Source organism: Heliangelus exortis, chromosome 6 (genome assembly GCF_036169615.1).
Source record: "Heliangelus exortis chromosome 6, bHelExo1.hap1, whole genome shotgun sequence".
Lineage (NCBI taxonomy): Eukaryota > Metazoa > Chordata > Aves > Apodiformes > Trochilidae > Heliangelus > Heliangelus exortis.
The window spans coordinates 20,221,370-20,237,550 of record NC_092427.1 but is presented as its reverse complement, the minus strand read 5'-3'; the positions used below and the strand labels follow the sequence as shown (position 1 = coordinate 20,237,550).

General features: G+C 41.6%; 1 protein-coding gene across 2 annotated transcripts; it reads left to right on the top strand.

The window, feature by feature from the left end:
* Positions 1 to 1,274: 1,274 nt before the first annotated feature.
* On the top strand, positions 1,275 to 13,132 carry COPS8 (COP9 signalosome subunit 8). 2 transcript variants are annotated; one of them, XM_071747078.1, is made up of 8 exons: positions 1,275 to 1,422; positions 4,904 to 4,974; positions 6,274 to 6,322; positions 7,821 to 7,953; positions 8,871 to 8,978; positions 9,386 to 9,448; positions 10,597 to 10,638; positions 11,828 to 13,132. In XM_071747078.1, the coding sequence occupies exons 1-8, from the start codon at positions 1,345 to 1,347 to the stop codon at positions 11,905 to 11,907; spliced, it is 624 nt and encodes a 207-aa protein (XP_071603179.1). In that variant the 5' UTR covers positions 1,275 to 1,344; the 3' UTR covers positions 11,908 to 13,132. The 2 variants fall into 2 exon arrangements, with proteins under 2 accessions (XP_071603179.1, XP_071603180.1); XM_071747079.1 differs by lacking the exon at positions 8,871 to 8,978.
* The last annotated feature ends 3,049 nt before the right edge of the window (positions 13,133 to 16,181 follow it).

The following is a 16,181-nucleotide window of genomic DNA, read 5'->3' as shown; positions in this document are numbered from 1 at the left end:
TTCCCAACACCCGCTCATCTCCCTCTGGAGCAGCCAAAGGAGGAGGTCAGCTGAGTCTGGAGCAGCAGCACGGAACGAGGCTAAGCTGAGCCTGAAGGCAGCAGAACCGGAGCACAGAGTGTGCCCCTTGGTGAGAACACCTCTTTGACGTTGGAGCACCGTATCCCAAGAAAGGTTCACCCGTTGGCACCAGTCTACATCTGGCCTCGTAATTAGCACCTGATTGCCTCAAACATGGGGTTGTGCACGCATGCTCAGGCCGTGCCTCTGCTCATTCCACCACAGGCATGTGTGCTTTTTATAGGATACACAGCACACACGTGGATAGTGTTTTTATTGTGTGTGCAGTGCATAGTGAAGGAGGTAGACTACAGCCATTACAGAGTCTAAAAGCTGGACTTGGAATATTCAAATTGTTTTGGTTGGAGAAGATCTGTAAGATCATCGAGTTCAACTATTAACCCAGCACTGCCAAGGCCACTGCTAACCCAGCAGCACCACATCCACATGACTTTTAAAGCCCTCCAGAGATGACACATCCACTGCCCTGGGCAGCCTGTTCCAGGCTGACAACTCTTTTGAGGAGAAATTATTAAATTATCCAATTTAAACCTTCCTTGGAACTACTTGAGGCTGTTTCCCCTTATCCTGGCTCTCACTACAAACCATTTAAACCTGGTTTGTATTTTTCAGAATCACAGCACATCACAACTCAGGCAGTCACAGTGACACCAGCTTGAAAACAATACAGAAAATTCCAGTGTCAGGGTTCCTCGGGGGAATTTTATTTTGTGGCACTTGTTCTATTCCCTTATGTCAGGATACAGCTGTGCTGAAACCATGCACCCTGGTATCTCCAAGATGTTTTTCATCCTAAAGGTCTCCTCCAGCCCAAACCCTTCTGTGGTTTTGTGTCTCACACAACACGTGATATGTGATATATATGAGATAAAAGACTGGATACAGATCTTTTGATCACATGGAAATGTACAGAAATATTGAGGGGGGGGGGGGGAAATATTACCTGGGGAGTATAACATCCTGGGTATAACACATCCCAGGAATGACACATCCCGAAAATAACACATCCCGGGTATAACACAGCCCGGGTATAACACAGCCCGGGTATAACATTCAGGGAATAACACATCCCCATAACACATCCCGGGAATAACACATCCCCGGTATAACACAGCCCCTCCCCGCAGTCCTCCAAGACACAGAGACTCGGGGCCAGAGGGGCTGAGCTGATCCGGGGGCCGGGCGGAAGCGCGTCAGGCGGAAGTGACGTCAGTGCGCGGCCGGCTGCTCGGTGTCGGGTGATGTGTGCGGTGTGAGGGGAGGATGCCCGTGGCGGTGATGGCCGAGAAGGCCTTCAGCTTCAGGAAGCTCCTGGACCAGTGCGAGACCCAGGAGCTGGAGGTACCGCGGGAGGACCGCGCGTTGCGGGGGTTCCCGGCTGAGGCGCCTTTTGGGCCCCGTTGGACCCGCAGCTCCGGGACGTGCGGGAAGCGTCAGCTCCGGGCGCTGCGGGAGGCGCCGTGGGGCAGAGGTCGCTGCCTGGGGGCTGCCCCGGGCTGGAGGTGTTCGGCCCGCGTTGGAGGGGTCTTGGAGCAACTGGTTACACTGGGAGGTGTTGTTTTGAGAGCCTGAGCCGGTGCTGCCGGGAAAGGGGCTCCTGGCCCTCTGCTCGGTGTTCTCCTGAGTTTGGGGAGGGTTCGGCGGTTGAAGTTGTCGCTTGTGCAAAATCCCGCGAAAAAAAAAAACTTGTGAAGCCGCAGCCAAACAACGGAGTCCGTTTTAGTATCGCTGTTAGCGTCTTTTTGCAGTGGGATGTGGGACGGAGGGAGAGAAAAATTCAGGTGCCTTCCTGTGTTTCACGTGGTTGAGAAAAAGAAGGTACCGAGTGGAGAGGGGGGCCCTGAGCTGTGTTGGAGGTATTGCTCTGGGCTCAATGGGATGAGTGGTATGGGAGCTCACACTGGAAGCTGCCTCTGTGCTGTTTCAAATGCTGCTTTTTTTTTTTGAACTTTCAAGGCTGACTGCATGTGCTGTTAGTGTGCCAGACCACAGCCTGTGGTAAATGTGAAATGCCATCATGATAATGCCAAAACCTCTTCCCAGGTGGCATCAATAGGTGATCTTTCTTGCACAGTTTCCAGTGCTTTTCTGAACATGACGCTCACACATCCTGCTGTAACTGTTTTGAAAGAAGGGACAATTTTGGATTTTTCTCTTTCATTACTCACTTCTTTAGTAATTCCCTTTTTTTCAGTTAACTACCCTGGGAATTGAAGGGAGAGAGCTGTCCCAGTCTGTGATCACTTTCCGCAGCAGAACTCTGGTGTTGACAAACCATGCAGCTTTGCAGTGGAGAATATAATCCTTACAGGGAAGGGGTCCCTGCTTGCTGCTGTGTCCCATCAAGCCTCAGGTGCTGTGCAGAGCCAGGAGCCTCTTGTGTTCTTAGCGTGGTGCTGCAGCTCCTTGGCATGCCCTGAGGTCTGTACAAGAGTGATATGGAGCTGGAGGGAGGTGGTGGTGCTGAAAGTGAGCTGCCTGATGCCTTAAATGGTGACAAGTGATAAAAGTGAAACCATGTACCATGTGGGAGAGTTGAGTGTTGCCAGCCCTGCCCCTGGGAGGTGTTTGGTCCTGGCTCTGGAGGTGTATTCCCACCCTTGGGAGGAGCCCAGGCTGGAAGGAGCACTGCTCAGGTGTGTGCTGGGGAAGAGGGGCAGTGCTGGAAGCTCTGCATGCTTTGAACTTGGCTTCTTCAGCCATCTGAGGAGGTTCAACATAAGCTCCTCACTGCCCTGCTGCAGAGCCTTTGGTGTTGAACGTGTTTGGGTTCCTGGGAGCTGTTACAAAGCTGAATATAGACTCTATGTCTCTGCCCAAGATTTCTGCCTCATAGAATTGTAGAATCATCCAGGTTGGAAAGGACCTCTGAGATCATCAAGTCCAACCCTTGATCCACTGTCACTGTGGTTACCAGACCATGGCACTGAGTGCCACATTCAGTCTCTTCTTAAAAACCTCCAGAGACAGAGAATCCACCACCTCCCTGGGCAACCCATTCCAATGCTTGATCACCCTCTCTGTAAGGAATTTTTTCCTAATATCCAACCTAAACCTCCCCTGGCACAACTTGAGACCGTGCCCTCTTGTCTTGCTGAGAGTTGCCTGGGAAAAGAGCCCAACCCCCCCCTGGCTCCAACCTCCCTTCAGGGAGTTGTAGAGAGTGATGAGGTCTCCTCTGAGCCTCCTCTTCTCCAGACTGAACAGCCCCAGCTCCCTCAGCCTCTCCTCATAGGATCTGTGCTTGAGTCCCTTCACCAGCCTGGTTGCCCTCCTTTGGACCTGCTCCAGGACCTCAATCTCCTTCCTGAGCTGAGGGGCCCAGAACTGGACACAGGACTCGAGCTGTGGCCTCACCAGTGCTGAGTACGGGGCAGAATCACTTCCTTGGTCCTGCTGGCCACGCTGTTCCTGATCCAGGCCAGGATGCCATTGGCCTTCTTGGCTACCTGGGCACACTGCTGGCTCATGTTCAGCTTCCTGTCAATCCAGACTCCCAGGTCCCTTTCTGCCTGGCTGCTCTCAGCCACTCTGTGCCCAGCCTGGAGCTCCCCATGGGGTTGTTGTGGCCAAAGTGCAGGACCCGGCACTTGGCCGTGTTGAACCTCATCCCATGGGAATCAGCCCAACTCTCCAGTCTGTCCAGGTCCCTCCCATTTCTGCTGTGTCTCTACAGAGGCTTCCAGGGTTAAATGTTGCAGGGTTGCACCTCTGGCAAAGTTTTCCCAAATGGTCTCACAAAACTGGCAAGTTCATTTGCTGTGTGTTTCTGCATCAACATTCTTGTGGGCACACTGATATCTGCTTCTGTGTTTCAGATCATGAGGTGATATGTGGGCTGATTTTTTAATTTATTTTTTAATTTTTTTTTTCAGGATAGATGCAGTCAGAATAAAACTGTAGGTCATAATTCCAGTTGTGGTGGTCCTTAGCTTCCCCTTCTGTTTCACTAGTCTCCTGGCAGAGAAACTGATGAATATTCTTGTTAGTATAGAGAAACAGTAAAGGTGATCATATATAATGTCAATTGACCTTCCTTTGTTTTACTGGCTGTAATCTAATGAACTGTTGCAGAAACAGTTGTTTTGAAGGAGGTGATGAGCCCTGAGAGCAGTGTAAGGATTGCTGGGACCATTCTGTCTGCTTCATAGCACAGCAAATTACCTGCTTTTGGTTTAGATGAGTCTGTAAATCATACATGTAATTAAATCAAATAGCTGCATACTTTTTTTCCTGTAAGTGCCTGCTTCAATAAATTGCAAATTTTCCGTATTGGAAATCTTTTCAGCTTTTAGATTATTGTGGACTTTCAAAACATTATAAATTTATTATACTTCACTTTTTTCTACTTGTATGGCATCTGAGGTCTGCTGGATTGTGGCAAGTGTCAGAAATTAGTTTGGATTTTTAATAAGGGCAGTTCAAGTGGGCAAAGAAACCTGGTTCTGATGGAGTGCCCTGAGTTGGGCTGAAGTTCACCTCAATGTAGATGAAGTAATTCATGGCAAAAACCAGCTCTGTAAGCTGGTGGTGACCACTTTCATGGGCATAAGATGGAATGGTAGAAAGATGTAGCCTTCCTTTATTTACATAGCAAAAAAACCCTATGTTTTCCAAGGAAAACTCTTGGTATGTCCAAGGCAACTCTTGCTGTAAGATGCAACTGCATTACTATAACATTGCAATTCTGACAATCTGTCCAAAACTGTTCTGTGATGTGAAAAGCATCAGCTGTTTGGGAATGTTTCATTAAACTTGGTGGCTTTTGTAAGATAACTTGCTCTTAAAATACATAACTGAATTATTTGTTCTTGTTTTTTAGGCTCCTGGAGGAATTGCAACACCTCTTGTTTATGGCCAGCTTCTAGCTTTATACCTGCTGTATAATGACATGTAAGTGAGTTGTACTCATATTTAACTTGAGTTACTGAATTTGTCACTATTGAGTTGAGCTGTAGTTGCCAGAATATTAGGAACTGGTTGTGTGACTAAGAAAATGCATGTTTGCCATGCTGTGTATAAAAAAAAACAAAACTGAAATTCATGGAATTAAGTATATTTCATCCCTTGCTCTCAGGAAATTATTCTCCTTTGTTTGCATTTTCCCACTCTTTTGAACTGTATGGAAACAGACTGGCTTTGGGAAGAAATATCCTTAAATAGTGAAATTGGCTCCTTTGGAAAATGTTGAACTGAAATGAGTGATTGCTGATGATACATTCAGGCAGAATTTCTCTCAGTGCTGTGTTTATCAGGCAAAAGTGAGCATTGGTGTGGGGGTTCAAAAGTTTCAGTATGTTCTTGGATTGTTGGTGTCTATTATAGGACAAATTCCCTGAACACTGATCACAAGTATTAGCTTTACTGCAGATCACTTTGGTGCAAGTAATTTTGAAATTTTAGAGCTGTGCATTAATGAAAGCAGTGAGTCTCTCTTGTGTTGAGTTGTAAATCTTTCTGAGAATTTGTAACCATTTCAGCTTGAGTTCTGCACTCTAAAGATCAATGAGTAAATATTTCAGTGTGCCTCAGTCTCCAGAGTATGTGTGATGAAGCTGGGCTGTAAAGAATATGAAAAAAATCTCTGCCATGCCAAGTAGGGTGTGGACAGAAAGTATTTTTCTACTGATAATAAATAAAATAAGAATACCTTTTCATTTTAATCCTTTAAAATGTTTCTATTTTTATGCTTTGTAATATACACAGTATATTAAAACAGCAGGACTTTATAAATAATATATAAAGTAGTAATATGTGAATTATGCAGCAGTGTAATTTATAAATGCATGTGCTGGGGTGCTTTGCTCAAAAGTTTTTCTGCTAGAAGTGTGTGGCCACAGTTTGGATACCACTGATTTAAATGACTGCTGACATGATGAAAAGTCACAGTTTGTCCACGTGTTCATCAAAGATGCAGCTGTTTGAAAAACAAAAAGTGCATCTGTAAAATGCTGCCTTGGGCAGAGAAATTAAAAACCTTTCCTGAACTGGTGTGAAATGAGCTGGTTAATGAACTGTTTGTTGTATTATGTCTGTCCTGTTATCTACTTGAGAATAACTTTGTTTTTCTACTTCAGCAGACATGGAGGGAATATTTTAAAGCACTGAGACTGTTAATTAGAGCATCTCAACAAATCTTTGGTGTCTCCTTGTAGCAAATACTGGTTTATTGAGAATTTTTTTTTTTTTCAGGAATAATGCCCGATATCTTTGGAAAAGAATCCCACCTGCTATCAAATCTGTAAGTGCTTTCTAAAATGCCATTTGATACTAAAACCATTTTCTATAACCTTGCAGATTGTGACTTTTCCCCTACAAGATTCTGTTTGAGTAGCATTTGGGCTGAGTTCTGTGCTGTAAACTGCTTGCCCAGCAGATGGCATGTTGGTTCTAGGCATCTCCTGGTTGCTCAGCTGTTACCTCTTCCTTCTCAAATCATCTTGTGCAATAGAACCCAGTAATTCTGGGTACTTTTTGGTAGAAAGCCTCATGATAAAGGGTAGTCAGCTGGAGGAAACCATTGAATTGGTTTTAAATCTCTGATTCTGGGATGGGGCCCCATTCCATTTGAGGGTATAAAGTACCTTGTTCAGTGACAAGTGACTTCAGGAGAGATGCACCTTTGAAGTGATTAACTTCATGAAAGCAGGTTGTTTTGTTTTGTTTTTTTTTTTTTGCACTGCATTTGGATCAGAGGTTCATTTTGAGGATGTATTAGCAGAAATACTGACAGACTTTGCTGTCAGCTTTTTAATTTGAGATTCACAAGGAAACAAGTGTTCTGTAGTCTTGTCTTAAGAAATCTCATGGTCAAATGGGACCTATCAGATGATTCTGAAAGAACACTGTCAAGAAAAGAAGTAATTATGTCAGCTGAGTCAACAGTCATTTGGGCCTAATTTTACTTGGACTTCCTCTGAAACTTGCTGCATTTCTAGCATGGTAATATTCTGTGAATGACCAGTGTGGGTTTTTTGGTTGTAACTTGCATTTCATGTGAAGTGCATTCTTGGTGGAGGAAACCTGGAACATTAATTTTTTCAGGAAGGTTACATCTTAAAGCAAAGTGTTTTTTTAAGTGTATGTGTTGATGAATCTTTTGCTAATTGAGTCAGGCTAAATTTAGTATGAATCCTAACTTCAGAAACAAATTGGTTCTCCTTACAACTAAAAACATGACTTTATTACCCAGTTTGGTGTCTGGTTGCTGTTCTGTCAGGCTGCTCTGGGGTCCAGTTGACCAAAGACCAATAAAGATATCCCCTTAAACCTGCCAGGGGAGAACAGGGATGGTGGGCATGGCACCACAGCTATAGTGTCACCTCTTGTCAAGTTGAAAATTGCCTTTGCTGTGCAGGTTGCTGAAGAGACAAGTGGTCCTTTAAGTGGAAATGAAGCTGTGCCTCTCCTTGTCCCTCTCCAGTTAGCAGCCTGAGCACAGGCTGTCATCCTGTATGGGGTTTGCTGCTGTGTCAGCCTGGGTTGGTGTAACCAACACATGAGCAGACTGCACCTATGGGGGTGATAAGCCCTGGCAGAGGATGGATCAGGGAGCCTGCAGCAGTGACACCTCCTAGAACAAGGTTTCCTGGTGCTTGTCCCCTCCTCTACTACAGGAATTATGATATGTCCTGGCAACAGGAAAAGGAGTGGGGTGGAAATGGGTTTATACAGGATTATCACTTTATAAAGGATACATCATTCTGGATTAACTGTTCTGGGTTTTTTTGTCACAACAGGCAAATGCTGAACTTGGTGCAATTTGGTCAGTGGGACAAAGAATCTGGCAGAGAGACTTCCCAGGAATCTACACCACAATCAGTGCACACCAGTGGTCTGAGACGATTCAACCAATCATGGAAGCACTTAGAGGTGCAAACTGAACTTCTGTTGAGTAGCATGGCATGATACCCTGCCTCTTTCTCTGTGTGTAGACAAATGACTGAAAAATCAGAAGTGGTCAGGAAGATTGTCACCAATTTTTTGTAGGCTTTACCTAAAGGATTTTAGGTATTGGGTGTAAAAAAACTCCTTACAAAAACTTGAAGAAAACTTCATTGTTTTTTTTAGCTTTGTGTATGCAATTGTGTGTTCTGTCATTGCAAATGACAGCTGTGATAGCAAAATAAACCATTAGTTACTCAGATTTGTCAGCCTTTTAACCAGTAATGTGGGAAACTCAGCTTTGGTATTTTATAACCTCATGGCACTTAAAAGATTTTTCTTTTGTGTGGCTCTAGACAGATGTTTTAGTTGGAACTGTGCAGCAGTGACATGCAAAATGTTGCTTCTAGAGGGCAGTACAGACTGCTAAAAAGCCTTCCAAAGGTATCTTGCAAAAACGAGTTCTCTGTAGCTTTAGAAAAAATTATTTGCAGATGCCTTATCAAAACAAATGTGGTTTATAAAGGACTGAATAGTTTGTCCAGTTGCTTTTGAAATATGCTTTTTTCAGATCCTGGCCTATTTGACACACAAGCTTATTGCAAACAGACAATGTCATGTAAAGCAGAGTTTCCTGAACTTCTTCATGTGTTGGTGGTAGTAACCAAGATACTGCAAACTGTAGTTGAGAAGTTAAAACCCTTCAGAGAACATTTTGTCCTGGCATAGAGCAAGCTGTTGTCTCTTGCTGCTGATTCACTTCAGTGAATTTTGTGGGAAGGGAGAGGGAGCTTCTGAAGTGCTGGTTCTGCTGGTGGCAGTGGTTTTCCTAGTGTGTTAGAACTGGAAAAACTGTCAAGATTTCCTAGATAGGGAGTCTGCTTACAGTGTTTATCTCTTCTTAGATGCAACTAGGAGACGAGCCTTTGGACTGGTGTCTCAGGCATATACCTCAATAGTTGCTGATGATTTTGCAGCCTTTGTTGGGCTTCCTGTAGAAGAAGCTGTGAAAGGTACTTTGCATTTATTCACTGAATAGTTTCTCTACAGATGATTGTGATAAGAGAGCTTTATGTGATGGTAAATGATGTCTTGGTTGTAGATAAGTACTTGATTTTATTATTTGCCACTAGTTACCAATGGTTATCCTTCCCTTCTATATGAGGAAGTGTTAAAACAAATCCACAGTGAGGGAAGACTGAAGGTAGTGAGTTAACCTACTTTTTGGGTGCTATTACACCTTTCATCAGCTTGTAAGTCAAACTCAATGTCTAAATGTTTTCAAGGAGTATGTCTTAGTTGTGTCATATAAGCAGTGTACTGAGATGCTTTTCTGCTGTTCTTAATATGCTTTTTTATTTTGTATTTCCAAAAATCATATCAGAAACTTGTTCTTACAAATGTAAAAATGCTGTTTCAGATATATTAGAACAGGGCTGGCAAGCAGACTTTTCAACTCGTATGGTAATGCCGAAGAAGCCAGGTAGGTGGAGCTGTTACTTCATTTGACATTATTTTTAGCATTTTCTAGTAATTAGGTGTTAGTTTTTAATTAAAATTTTGCACAATATTCTTTCAAATACTTTTGTGGGAACTTATGTGGCTCTAAAGCATGAAATGTTTATAAAATGTAGCAAGTACAAAGTAGTGGGCTTAGTTTGGGGCTACAAGTAGTTTGGATTAAATTACATCCTCAAATTAACTTCTTTAAACAAAAGTAGGCAGGATATACTTTGATTACTCCTGCTTGTCTGCTGCTGTCTCTGACACAGTGGAACATAAGTTGGATGACCTCAAATGACATCTTAATCTAATAAAGAAGAGTAAAAATATACCATTTTGAACCTGAGATTTTTTTCAGAAAAAGTTCTTTGGGAAGGTATATATTGGATTTTGTGTTCTGAGGAGCTCAAGTCATTGGTATAATTTCCTTTGATTTTTAAAACTTACTGTACTGGATCTTTTCTTCAGTGTCATGATCCTGATAACAAAGTATCTGTTCCTGCAAATCTCAGGCTTCAGAAATGCTTTTTTTTTGCTAAAGCATTATTTGTGACTGCAGATATAAATGATAATCTCTGAAGGCAGAGGTGAAATGGCTGCTCTTAAATTTCATGATGCAGCTCAGGAAGCAGCCAAGTAGTAGCATATCTTAAAGGGCAACATCTGTTAGGCTAAGAAAAAAATATCTATTGTTTTTATGGGCAGAACTTTTAGGTGTACAGAGCCCAGAACATTATATATGTCAGGCAAGGTGTTAAAATTTATCCCTGAGGGCACACAAGCTACCAGCATTCTGAGCTTTTGCATGGGATCTCTTTTTTCATGGACTGGCTGCAAAATGTGCAGAGCTTACAAGTACTGGGAGTTAGCTATATGTGATTTTCTTCCAGGAGTGAGTGCAAGAATTATTTTAGAGACAATAGAAAGAAGCAGGAGGCTGTAATTTGTTTTGAAGCTGTGTGTCTAACCAGCTGAGCCTCGGGTATTCTGCTTTTTAGTTATGAAGTAAAATAAGTAAATTAGCAGGCTTAATTTTAATTACCTTTCTATCCAGTTTTGGCTTGATCTATAGAACTGTTGCATACTGTTCCACTTGGGCTAACTTCCACATTGTGTGTTTTTCTTCAGGTGCACTGGAAGCTTCCTTTAACAGATTTATTCCTTCATCAGGTATTTGCTGTTTATGTGTAACCTGCTGTCATGTTTCTAAAATTTTCATGATTAATATAATCATAATTTCACCAGCACCACAAAATGGGAACTATTTCCTAGGCAAATGAGTGTAGTCATTCCTTCCTTTACAAAAGCCAAACCCAAACAGACTCCAGTGGGGTGCTATGTAAGTATTTGTCTCCCTCTCTCTTCCCTTCCTGTCATTTTTAAGGAGTGTCTGAGATATCTGCTTCCATTGCTGAAGAAGGGAGTAGATCTGAAAGCAGATGTAGGCAGCCTCTGTAAAACAAAAAAGGATGTTAGTCAAAACTTGAGTTAGTTTCTTCACAAAGCAACTCTGAGTAGGTTTTGTTGCTTTTATGGTGTGGGACTTTTAAAGTCTTCCCTTGTAGAAGAAAGCAGTCAGATGATTCTTCTGGGAACCCAACTCCAGGTTGAGTTGTATTAAGTTATGTAGTGCTGATTCTTAGACAGTGTTGCCTTCATTGTTCACAGAATAGTGTGAGCAGAGGTGAATTGGAGCCTTGCTCTATCTAATACAATTGCAAAAAGTAACTTAAATTTACAGGTTTAATTCCAAGTCAGTTTCAAGAGCTGGAATCTTGCTTTTTTGAAACATTCTTTTGATTATCAGCCTTCTCTGCCACATTGTTGCAGCTCTATTCCACATGCCTGCTTCAAAACCTAATCTAACTCCTAATTTTTGATGTTTAAGTCCTAACTTGCCTCCCTGGCTTTAGTCTTGCAATTTATTGTTAAACTGTCGTCCAAGCTTAGCTGGTATTTACATAAGTATCTGCACATGCACTGCATTCTCCTGCTACTGATAGAGTGCTTTGTGTGATGTGGTTTTCAGAGAACCCAGCAGATCTATTTGATATCTTCCATGTGATAACTTGTTAAGGAAAGGAACAGCTGAAGAGCAACAGATTTTTTTATTTTTTTTTTTTTGCCATGTAGAAATAGTGACAGTCTTCCAGAAAGACAACTGTTACGAACTCTGTGACTACTTCATGTTGCAGATAACTGAAAACTAAAGCTGCATAGATAGGAGATAAGATGCCCACATATGACTGTTCAACAAGTTGATGCATTTAATTTTTTTCCTTCCTGTTGTGATTGATGGTGTTGCTGATGGATGTGCTTTCTTAATTTCATTAATGATGCATTTGTTTTATCTCTGTAGAACGTGCTCCAGTTCCACCAATTCCAAATGAACAGCAGTTGGCCAGATTGACTGACTATGTGGCTTTCCTTGAAAATTGATGACCCTGCTCCTGTATGCAGAACAACTTGGGAATCCTGTGTACTGACAGTTTTAGAAATCTATGATTTTATTTTATTTCATTTCATATCTGTTAAATGTTGCAGTGTCCACTACTCAAATGTGTGAAGTATATCATGTGTGTTAGCCCAGTTACTGTTTTGCCCAAAGCCAAGAGTAATTGAAACAATCCTTTAACTCCTGTATTTATTTAGTAGCTACACTGCAGTATTACACAGTGAGATTTTATTGACTCAGCAGAAAGAGGCAGAGATTTTTTTGAGGTATGTGAGAAATGGAGAAGAAAATGAGTAATGAAGCAGGTTAAGTGTGTTGAGGAATTTATACTTGTAGGTTATGTGGCTCTGTGGTGAGTATTGCAGTGCTTCTTACAGATTAATTGCATGTTGAATTAAAGTATAAAGAGTGAAAGACTGCCCTACCCTTATCTGCAGAGAGAAAATCTTTTGATGAGTAACTTAAATAAGAAAACAATTTACCATAACTCTCTTGCAAGTATATTAGTTGCTTGTTTATAAATGATCTTTGTTCTAGTTGGTCTTTCTGTATTGTTAAACCTTCTTGTTTTGATGTGACGAACTTCACATCAGACAGTTTTTTACAGCAGAATAATTAGTCGTTTAACAAGGCAAATCTTCACTTTGAGGAAGAATTTTTAATTTTGGAAGGTTTTATTTGTGTGACATAGGACACCAGTGATTTTGCTGGTAACCATACACCTTATTGATGCCTGTAGAGACCACTTGGGATGGGGCTGCTGTTTTATGCTGCAATGTCAGTTTGAGGAATGCATTTACTATATCAGAGCACTATGTTAATCTTGGAGTTGAGAGTGGTTTTTAGAAGCAGAAAGATGTATTCCCAGGCTGCTTATTTGTGCTGTGCTGGTAAAAAGGCTATGGGAAAACAGTGCTTTAAAGGGCAGTGCATGCCTTCATTTGCATCTCCCCCCTTTTCAACATCAGTTGTTTCATCAAAGCTGGCAAGTGTGCTGTATGTTGTGATTGTTTTTTCCAGTGTGCACTACCTACTGTACATTCTCTTGTTGGGGGTGTGTTAGCAGGGAGGAATAAGAAACTGTGCACTGCTGCTTTGAGAGCTCCCTTTATATGTAAACACTTACTCAAAATTATTTATTTGAAACCCACCAAAGTCTTGGTTTTCCAAATTTATCTTCAGTGATATTAAAGAACATGTTTACACTGATCTTGTGTGCTTGTTTGGTTTTTGTTTTTTGTTTTTTTTATTTTTCTCAGAACAGTTCTGGTTTGGCTAGTTTTTTAATGAATTGTTTCTTGATAGGGCTAGTTAAAGATTGGTGCAATACATTATACTTAGGTATTTTGTACAGTTTTGTGGGCAGCAATTATATGGTATTGTGTTAAAAAACACTGATACCCTTCAGATGGCTTTTAAAATACTCAGATGTTTAAAGTACTTGAAGAGCTAAGTGAAAATTTCTCCGTGCTGATCTGAAGAACTTAATCAATGTTGAGCAGAACATATTACAGTACTTTATGGTAGCTTTCTGCACTGTGAAAGCTGACAGCCTGCTGCTTACCTTTAGCTGGTGCTTTTCCCTTTACTCTACCAGTTTGTGTAGTTTGGGAGAAATCTATTGTAGGTAAAGCAGACCAATCACCAGTTTTGATGATTCTTTGTAAGAGAAGCTTTGAAGCTGTTTACAAAGCCTAAGGATGCTTCCTCAACTAGTCTTTTACTAATGAAAATGCTGCTTGATTCTTCACTCATTTTTGGGTCTTTTTAGGATTTACATGAGCAGGTGAGGAGCAGTCTAAGACTTGGTAAAGGAAATGGATGTACTGAATAAAATAGGTGTATGATGAATAAAATAGGTGTATGACAGCCACATGTAATGCTTTGCTTCATGTCTGGGAAAGGGAACGAGTTGCTTTAGTGATGTTGGTTTGAATTATCACTGTAATAGATCTTAATCTACACTCAATGGTACAGCTTAATACAAATAGCTTTGAGCTATGTTAACTGTCTTGAGACCTTTAATTGACTTGGATTGAGCTAATAAAGTCAAATTTTTACTTTTCCAGCATATTCTTAAAAATTGTGAAGGTTATTACCCTGCAGCAGACTGTCAGCTGGTTCACAGGACCTGTAAATAGGAAATTTATCTCCAGTGGCAAGTCTGCTCTAGTTCTTTGGAGACTGTTACATTGTCATTAACTGATCTTGTTCCCAAACTGTACTGTACCATGCATCCTCAAAATGAGAGCCTTCTGCAAGTACTGTCAAATAATGTGGTTCTGTTTAAAACTGTTGGATCAGGAAGTTTGGAGTTACAGCAGGTCACTAATGAAATGGGCAGTTGGGCTTAATGGCTGACATGGAGCTCTGCCACATCAGCAGAGGGGGAGTAGGTAGAAAGACAGATGTTGTTTAATTAGATGAAGCCTGATCCAGTCTCTGAAATAGTCAGAAGTAAATCTGTCCACAGAGCTGCAGTGAACTTAGCAAGCAAAGATGAGATTGAGAGGAAAGGTAGGGCAGTTCAGATCTCTGGAAAGCAGAGTAGTTTCTGTGCAGGAGCTGTTTCAGGCTTGCTCTAACTCATATTAGGGTCTTTAGTTGAGTGTGCTTTAATACTGTGGAAAAGTAGAAATGCCTTTGTGGGATGTGATATTAACAAAGACCAAAATTAGACACATCTGTAGAAAAAGTTTTTTTACTTGGGCCCATCCTGTTTTAAAATACTGCAGGCTCAAAAGGGATCAATAAAAAAAAAACAACTTTGGAGTGGAAATGGTAGCCCGGTTGTTTCAGTTTACACTTGACAGCTCTGGCAAGCCTAGCATAGCTTTGTAATTCCCTGCCTAGAGCCCCACGTGTGAAACGTGCTCTGAAAACCACGTGTGAACTATTTCTTAAAGTGAGATCTTTTGGTATTGTAAAACTTACCTGGGCTGCTTCAGCCCTATGCTTTCAACTCTTTCAACAGTTCTAGATACTGTTACGTCTGCAGTGCTGAAAGTTCTGGTGTGGATGGACCTTTTGGTTAAATCCATTAACAATTCAGTTGGGAGGAGAGGTTCATAAAGGACTTGAAAAAAGTTTAAGTTTAGTGTTTCCCCATTTTCATTTGCATTACATGTGTAGCTGAACATTGTTTCTTTGCATTTTTTTAGTATCTCCCATTTAGGTCAGTGATACTAATTTAGCTGCAGTTTTATTCTCTGTAGAGAAAGATGTTTCAGCCTAAAGTTGGTTAAAAAAGGAGAATCTGTCAGGAAGAGTATGCCTCTCTGCTGAAGATCCTCGTGAAAACCTTCCATAGAGTTCAGTAACAAAGCCTAGCAGGTTTTCTGGCTTCTCATCAGAGCTGTCAGTAACTCAGTTAAGAAAATGAGAGCAGAATTCATGTGTAGAAACACCTCACCAGGAACTGCAGGATAACAGTACTGGTGTGGCTGTAATGCATTTTGATTGATCCTCCTGCAGATACCATGCAGCTATTTTTCCTTGTTTTAGTAATCTGGATTTATTGTGGAACCCATGGGATGTTTTTCTACATTGCTGATCTGTAAAATGTGTGCAGAAATGGGACAGTCCAGTTTCTGAGTTTTTGAGAAGCTCCTTTTCAGGGTGAAAAGGGCATCAGCTCAGCCTGGTGCTGATCATTCCTCTGCTGGCCTGAGTTTCTTCAGGTGCTGGCTACAGTATTAGCAGATACATGATAAAAACTACAGTGCTTTGTACTTCTTTCCTGTCACCATGAATTACTTTCAGGACTTCCAGAATGACTGCTGCCTGAGTTCTGCTTGAGGGAAGGAGAGAGCTGATAGTAGTGTCATTAAGTCCATATTCCAGCAGCCTCCTGTATGTGTAGGTAGTATCTGTGTGGCAATAGTGGAAACCTGGATGTAGATGCTGGGTGAGTGGTTTGTTCTGCCTGTGTCCTAACCTGCTGGAGCTGGCTGGCTTTGTGATTTAACCTGTGGACACATTAAAACAACAAAAACAACAACAAAAAACTCCAGCCTTTTGCCTCTGCCTGGTGTCAAATGGAATGTGGTTTTGCAACTGAGTCTCAGTGGAGCTGTGTGGCACAACTTGGTGAAAATGGAGTCAAGAGAATATGGTAAGAATTAGCAATCAGGATGCTTACAATCAATTCTAAAGCAGTGCAGTAAATGTGGGTACCTTTCTCTTGAACATGATCTCATGTAATAAAAGTCTGAGAAAAAATGAAGATTTTTAGAAGTAAGAACCTAGTAGTAGGAAT